Below are 8671 nucleotides of genomic sequence, written 5' to 3'. Positions count from 1 at the left end.
AGAAGCCAATCATTCTGAATTTCAAAGTGTAGAGTGAGATGCCAAAACTATTCAGAAGCAAAAAGCTAAGAGCCCCGCTCATCTAATTAATACTGATCTTCATAGATGTTTTTGAAATTCATTGCATATTCTCTTCTTTTTATCTTATTTGATTTTCAATTGCTTGAGGACAAGCAACAATTTAAGTTTGGTGTTGTGATGAGCGGATAATTTGTACGCTTTTTGGCATTGTTTTTAGTATGTTTTTAGTATGATCTAGTTAGTTTTAGTATATTTTTATTAGTTTTTAGTTAAAATTTACTTTTCTGGACTTTACTATGAGTTTGTGTGTTTTTCTGTGATTTCAGGTATTTTCTGGCTGAAATTGAGGGACCTGAGCAAAAATCTGATTCAGAGACTGAAAAGGACTGCAGATGCTGTTGGATTCTGACCTCCCTGCACTCGAAGCGGATTTTATGGAGCTACAAAAGTCCAATTTGCGCGCTCTCAACGGCGTTGGAAAGTAGACATCCTGGGCTTTCCAGCAATATATGATAGTCCATACTTTGCCCAAGATTTGATGGCCCAAACCGGCGTTCAAAGTCACCCTCAGAAATCCCAGCGTTAAACGCTGGAACTGGCACCAAAATGGGAGTTAAACGCCCAAACTGACATAAAAGCTGACGTTTAACTCCAAGAGAGGTCTCTGCACGAAAATTCTTCATTGCTCAGCCCAAGCACACACCAAGTGGGCTCGGAAGTGGATTTTTATGTCATTTACTCATTTCTGTAAACCTTAGGCTACTAGTTTTCTATAAGTAGGACCTTTTACTATTGTATTGAGACATCGAAGGGGTAGCTACCTTCATTGTTATGCTATCTTAGATCATTGGGAGGCTGGTCTCATGGCCATGCCTAGACCTTGTTCTTATATATTTTCAACGGTGGAGTTTCTACACACCATAGATTAAGGTGTGGAGCTCTGCTGTACCTCGAGTATTAATGCAATTACTATTGTTCTTCCATTCAATTCCGCTTGTTCTTGTTCTAAGATATCACTTGTTCTTCAACTTGATGAATGTGATGATCCATGACACTCATCATCATTCTCACCTATGAACGTGTGACTGACAACCACCTCCATTCTACCTTTAAGCTTGCCATGGAAAGGAGTAAGAAGGATTGGATGAAGACAGTAGGAAAGCAGAGAGACGGAAGGGAAGGCATCTTCATGCGCTTATCTGAAGTTCCTACCAATGAATTACATAAGTACCTCTATCTTTATCTTTATGTTTTTATGCGTTCATCACCATATCCATTTGAGTTTGCCTGACTAAGATTTACAAGATGACCATAGCTTGCTTCATACCAACAATCTCTGTGGGATCGACCCTTACTCGCGTAAGGTTTATTACTTGGACGACCCAGTACACTTGCTGGTTAGTTGTGCGGAGTTGTGTTTATGCCATGGTATTGAACACCAAGTTTTTGGATTCATTACCGGGGATTATTTGAGTTGTGAAAAGTATTGATCACAATTTCGTGCACCAACTAACGATAACTATTTCTGTTCACAGTTCACGTGGATGCCATATAACTTGTCTGATGTTGTTCAAGTGGTGCACCCCAAGATATTATAGCCACGACATATGACATTATGGAGAGTTGTGACAACATTGATCTATTTTGCTGTCATAGAGTGGCATCAGGTGGATCGGGTGCTACCGTAACTTGGTGGAGTACAACACCGACCCTGTGCCGCCCTCGATATCAATTTTTCGATGTCAAAGAATGACAGAAATGGAGATCGTGGTTTCCCACTACGTTATAGAGTTGGCACATTTATTGGACCAGGGGACAACATGTGTTACGGTTTGACGTTGTTCCAAACCCAGGACCTTCACATACATACTTGGAGTGGTAGCATGAGTATGATAGAAGATTCTTATGGCTTGAGCTCTTCTTCGATCACCCTAGTGCAATTACGATACCAATCGAGTTGATGTAGAGAGGTCCAAGGCAGGTTCCTGATATGGACCAGGTGCCTAATGTCCCTTACAGACGTTGTGTTGAGCAGAGACGTTGTGTTGGGACACGTTTGAGTCAACATGAGTGGAGGTGGCTCGACGATGCGATTGGTGTATTAGAGGGCAAGGGTCGAGGCCATAGAGGAAGTAGGGGTCCTAGCCGATGGGGTTGGAGGGGTGGTAGTCGAGGTAGAGCTCCATGTGGAGGAAGAGACAGAGATGATGATGATGATGATGAGGATAATGGTGGAGATAATCCTAGAGATGATGATGTTAACGGTGGTCGTGATGGAGTTGATAGAGGAGGACACAATGATGGAGATGATGTTGGAGTTGGTGATGGTGGTGGAGTAGGTGGCGGAGGATATGACGGTGGAGTTGTTGGTGGTATGAGTAGTGGTGGGTTTAGAGGGGGTGGCAGAGGTGTTGATGATAGATATGATGGAGGGATGGGCAGATGTTTAGGGGGAGGTGTGGGAGGTTCCGGTGGTGCAGGAGATGTTGGTAGAGATTGTTACGGTTTGGGTGCACAGGCTGATCTGGGGTCTAGTGATTATTTTGTCGGGGTTCCTAGCAGCGATGAGACAGTGTAAGAGAGCCAGTCATACATTAGTTCAGGTGAGATGCTATTGGACTTGCTTAGCAGTGAAGGCCTTGACGCTGAGTTTGGAAGGTCACCCTTCTTTGAGGAGATTAGCGTGATCATGCAAGAGGATGATTTAGCACGACGCAGATCTGAGGTAGGTGGACCCCAAGCACACCTAGATGTGGATTTGAATGAGCCTCCTACTGTATCTTTGGATGACATGTTTACATTGGGTGGGACACCCCCCTCAGCATTCGCTACACATACTCGAGCACATCTCGATCCATCGACGTCACAAGAGCACATACGAGATGAGATGAAGCATTATGGCGACTGAGATGAGGATGAGGTCCCTCTAACCCAGAGAGCACAGCGTATCAGGCGCCACCGCCACTGCTTCACAGGATCACATCTACTTTGATTAGGTGTATGCATTGTCAGTTTCTTATTGTGTTTTTATGTTCACTTTTGCATATGTATGCATATTTATCTACATGTTAGTTATATCCTGCTTATCACCTACTGTATTTAGCAAGCGCATGTATGTTACATCTGATTAGAAGCACATGTTATATTACCATTTCATGATGTATTAAGCCGTTGTATCATAACATGAGTGAATAATAAGCAAAATACCCAAAAACCAAATCATGTTATTCAACTAACTGTTAGGTGGGAATAAAAACACAATACACATTTCATTGGACAAACCATTAAAAAAAACTAAAGGTAGACACACCCGATCAAGCCTTACACTAAATAAACACAACCCTACACATTACCAGCAGAAGTAGAACTCATGTTGACTCCTCCTTGTGGATATTTCCTACTTATGTGGCCAGACTATCTGCATAGGTCACATCTCTTGGGTCTGTTTAGGTCAGCCTCGTCCATTGCAGTTCGGATCCTAGTAGTCCTGGAATGCTTTTCAGACGCATGTCTCTTGCTTGGATTGGGTATGCCTGTCGGACCATCATACGGTGGGCAAAATCCCTCAGGGATTGGAGGCATGAAGCTCATCCGATAGACATCGAACACCTCTCATCTGATACACCTCATGGATATAGGTGGCCCAACTCAGACGTGAGTATGCACAACATGCTGAGGCATGGAGACATGGATAATGAAGTGTTTGAAAATATCCGCAATCACAGGTCTGGTCCCTTAGGGACGCTCTGTAAGATCCAAGTGAGAAGCTACCATTCGAAGTCCTTTCAGCCATAATGAACTCAGAATTATCCCTGTCATACAAAATCACCGTAAAATACCTTGAGACATTCATATTAGCCTCTATTGCCTTCATCAGATACTGACCAAACTAATGTCTGGGTCCTAACTGTGCCTCTGCCTCTCTTCCCTTGCGGACAAATAGCTCAACCAATCTTTCATAGGTGGACTTCACCAACAAATAAACTGGAAGGTTCCTAATACCCTTTAGTATCGAGTTTACACACTCGGAGATGTTGGTAGTCATATGTCTGAATCTCTGACCTTCATTCTGATGCTGAGTCCACTACGCATACTCAATTCTGTTAGTCTAGTCACATATTGCAAGGTCTTCGGATCGGAGAATGTCAAACCAGTAGTCAAACTCGACCTCAGTCTTAGCGTAGGCAGCATTCACTGAAAACTTCTATGCATCCTTTCCCTTAAAAGTCAGGGTGAAATTTGCCGCCACGTGTTGATACAAAATGTCTGGTATGCAATAGGTGGAAGCCAACCGCCATCCTCCAGTGCAGTATTAATCTCGTTGTGCCTATTAGATATGACTAGAATTCTTGGCTGAGGCATCACGTGCTGCCAAAGGTGAGAAAGAAAGAGTAATCACGGTTTTGCATTCTCACCCTCCACAAGTGCGAATGCAACAAGAATGATATTGGAGTTTTCGTCCTGAGTAATCGCAATGAGCAGTGTACCCCCCCGTATTTGCCATACAAGTGGGTTCTGTCAACACTAACCAATGGCTTATAATGCCAGAAGGCCTTGATATATGGTGAAAATGTCCAAAATAGCCGATGAAAATAAGCTGATGACTCATCGACTTGCCTACCAACTCGCACAGGACTCGTTCTTAGCACTGCAACACTACCTGGCATTGTGATCTACACACCTAGTACCCACCGTGGTAACTCATTATATGACTCATCCCAATCTTTATAAATCTGTGCAACAGCTTTCTGCTTAGCCAACCAAACCCTCCTGTAAGTCACTCTAAAACCGAAATGTGCCTCTGTCACATTCTGTAATATCTTGATCGACACAGCAGTATCAGCTCTAATCATAGGTAGTATGAAAGTCGATATACATGATAATCAAGCATCCTATGATCACTAGATATCGAGGTTGCCAGACAAGTATGAGGTCTATTGTACTATTTTACCTCCTAAATACTCGTGCACTGGCAAAGATTGATACGAATCAGCCATGTGCAACCGTTGCCAAAATCCTTACACTTCTCATGGTACTTACGATGATCGATTCCAATACTTTGTACTCAATCCCACGACAGATGCTATAAGTCTTCACGCTTAACATCGCCTCCTCTTTATCTCAAAACTGCTACTTAACTTGAAACTCAGCAGGAGCTCCTGTATCCTGTTGATTTCTGGCCCCAAATCTAGAAGGTACTCCGGGTAACCTCTACTGTGTCATAGAATCCAAGTTCAAAGTTGAAAAGTGAGGGGGGTACTGCTGAGTTTTTGAACTAGATACTCCATCACCCGTGGCTGGAATACTCCTCGCGATGTCATCATCACTTTCATCAACAATCGTGGTGGGCTCCACATCATCATCATCATCCCATAGTACATCATCGACACCATCTAGTGCTCCACCCTCCCTGAAAACCGAGACCATCACAGGAGTACCAGCCATGGCAATAGTAAGCTCAGCAAAGGGTCGATTGTCACCTATTTCTCCGTCACGGTTGCGGTTTAGATCAGATGTGAATGAAGGAGATGCAACCAAAACTGCCTCAGGTGCAATCATAGGCACATATGATGATACACCAAGAGGTCTCGAACTGGATGTGGCTGGCATTGCTTAAGATTGAGGATTCCGGTTCAAACCTGCTAACTTACAGACCACATCTACAAACTTGGCCAATATCCTAGGGGTCTTTACCTTGGGAAACTGGCGACGACAATGGAACAGAGCTTGCGAATATTCGTCATTGTCTATGACAAACAAATGGTAATTCCACACCATCACGCAACACGGAAATCAAAATTCTATAGAATAACTTCTCCATCCATTTCATGCCATGTAGCCCCAGTTTTTCGATGGTAGTATTCTGAAACTCGCTGAAACTCGTAAAAGGTTTGAGAAAAATACTCAGCGGATCCTTATCAGTAAATTTTATTCCAGATCACATTTTTTTAATCGACCCTCTGTAGTGCACCAAAACTAGAAAACTATATCGCTTGTCATTGTGAGTCCCACTATGATGAGAAATTCACATTCAGCTCCTATTTATATACATTAATATCCTAGTAAATCAAATTAATTCAGCTCAATTTATACATACAGCTAACCACATACTAAATCGAGCTTGTTGGGTTTGATTTAGTACCAGGCACCATTGAGTATAATTTGACTTTGGTTCATTCGATTTACTATGTAAATATAAATCGAATTAATTTCTTTCGATTTAGCATTGTTCCCTACAAATTTGAATCACATGGATTCGATTTAGTACCATAACGCATAATTTGAATTCATTGAATTCAATTTATATAGAGTTCTAGTACACTATATACATCGAATCATATGGATTCGATTTACCACTATAATGCTTAATTCGAATTCAGTGAATTCGATTTATATAGAGTTATGCACAAAGACATACACATAACTTTATTTGGTTTGGGACTTTCATATAATATTGCAATGGATTTGGTTTATCAACGTCTTTTACCCATTTTTATTTAAATAAAATTGGTTGTATATATATGTAAAGTTTAATTTTGATGTATTGACAGTGTAAAGCATTTTACACAATTATGCAATTACATCCGTTTTTTTAGATGACCATTCACGCATCATTATGGAAGGTAGTTATTTTTATTAATGTGGCATTATGTAATTAAATATACAAGTAAAACTACTTTACATTGTTTTTAAGTATTTTGTATTTTTTTATAAGAAATGGGGCTAATGCCCAAGAAAACTACATAGAAACAACTCTAGAGAAAGAAGTACCAATGGTGTCTGCCATGAAATAAGAAGAAATAGCAGAAGGTAAACTAAAGAAAAAGTGACATCTTAACTATAGATTATGGCCCTGTGCTGCCAGTCGATCAGCACAATCATTTGCTTTCCTAAATTCATGATGAATTTTTCAAGCTATAAAATTGTGACATCTTGAATGAATCACAGCAACAAGAGATTTAGCATAATGAAAATCAGCAGTATATTCCCCAAATAGAGTTTCGCATCAATCTTTGAATCCACCTCAATACTTAGATTAAGAAGTCTAAGATTGATAGCCAAATTCAATCCAAGAAGAATTTTTCATAATTCAGCTTGAGTAATAGAACAAGTATCCAAATTAGCACTGAAGCATGCCAAAAACTTATCATCATGATCCCTTATTATACCACTGCAAGTCGCAGTTCTTTCTTTTGTGACTGAACCATCAGTATTTAATTTGAAGAATGGCGAGACAGGAGACATTCATTTGATTTGTTTCTCAATAAAGAAACTAACTCTACTCCTGGTTCAAGAAAGCTCAGATAGTGCAAAATGATAGTCTTTAGCTAAATGGAGAGAAGTCTAACGAATGGAATCTTCCTGCATAGAGAGATTAGCCTGAAAGATGAACTTGTTCTGCCGAAATCAGAGGGTATTCACTGTGTAAAGAAAGATAAGGGGCCAAGGGACACCTTGGTGGTGGAATTGAGCCGATAGATTTTTCAGGAGCCATAGGTAAAGCGACTTACTAAAAAAAGGAGTCCTTTACTAAGTAAGCTAGGCAACCGTCTTTACCCGCCTCAACCGATCTTAGCTCGGACATGCCAACAGCGAATACTTACTCCTTGACCTGGGACAGCTAATCAAAACTTAGAAGATTAGTAGATGAATTCCCTGGTTACTTTCTTTACAAAGCCCCGCATGAGCAAGCCAAGCTACTCATGCCAAGCAGCTAACTTCGAGACAATGAGAAATGTTAAGAGTCATGAGAGATCACCATTGCTGGTAAAAGAAAGTTCGATGGGGAGCCCTGTTCTCTAACCATCCAATTGGTCATAGTCTGCCAATAGGGCTAAATAAAAAGCACCTAAGGATTTTCTGCTTCATTAAGTTACTTAGTTTTTTTTTACATTAGGACTCTCTTTAGGCAGTCCCGTATCCATACTCAATGAATTATCTATACTCTTCCACGTTTCGTGCGCGACTTTACAATTTCAAAAGACATGGAGCACAAATTCAGGATAGATACCACAGATACAGTAAAAATCGTCAGGTGTCATTCTTCTTCGAAAATGAAGTTCATTTGTGAAAAGAGCATTGTTTGCTACCAGCCAACAAATGCACGAAGTCACTGTGGTGCTTGCAATTTTCAGACCTTCGTGAAAAACGCATCTGCAAAGTTATCCACAGCCTCCAGATAAATCGAACAAGCTGACTTAATTGTAAAAGAACCATTAGCTGAGTGTAACCAAACAACTTGGTCCTCTCCCATACTATTCTTCGATGATTTAATTGCAGCTAAAATAGAAACCTAATCTCCATCTAAAAAATTATTAAGGAGATTTAAATTTCAGCTTGAGCCAGACACATATTTCACCACTTTGTCCTTCATTCGATTTTTGATAAGAAATTCGGGGACAAGATTAGCTAGTCTCTGCACACCAAGTACCCTTGGTCAGTCCATATGTTCACCTGATTTTCAGTACCCAACCTCTACATGAGATTTTTTCAAAAGTTATCCAAATCTGGCAGATACCTTTTCATATATTAGAACAAGATTGAGGCTTGTTAATGATCGAAATCTGATTATTATTGTATCTATATTTGCTCCATAGAACCTGTACCCATAGAATATCTGAATGATGAATCATCTTCCAAGCTAGTTTCA

The 8671-nt window shown here is 40.6% G+C and overlaps 1 protein-coding gene across 1 annotated transcript; it reads left to right on the top strand.

Annotated features, from left to right (window-relative positions):
- Positions 1–1779: 1779 nt before the first annotated feature.
- Positions 1780–2599, top strand: LOC107464894 (uncharacterized). The gene is made up of 2 exons (XM_016083857.1): positions 1780–1851; positions 1988–2599. Exons 1-2 carry the CDS (start codon positions 1780–1782, stop codon positions 2597–2599), a joined length of 684 nt encoding a protein of 227 aa, XP_015939343.1.
- Positions 2600–8671: the final 6072 nt, after the last annotated feature.

The sequence above is a fragment of the Arachis duranensis genome, chromosome 9, assembly GCF_000817695.3.
Source record: "Arachis duranensis cultivar V14167 chromosome 9, aradu.V14167.gnm2.J7QH, whole genome shotgun sequence".
NCBI lineage: Eukaryota > Viridiplantae > Streptophyta > Magnoliopsida > Fabales > Fabaceae > Arachis > Arachis duranensis.
This window is presented reverse-complemented; position numbering and strand designations above follow the sequence as displayed.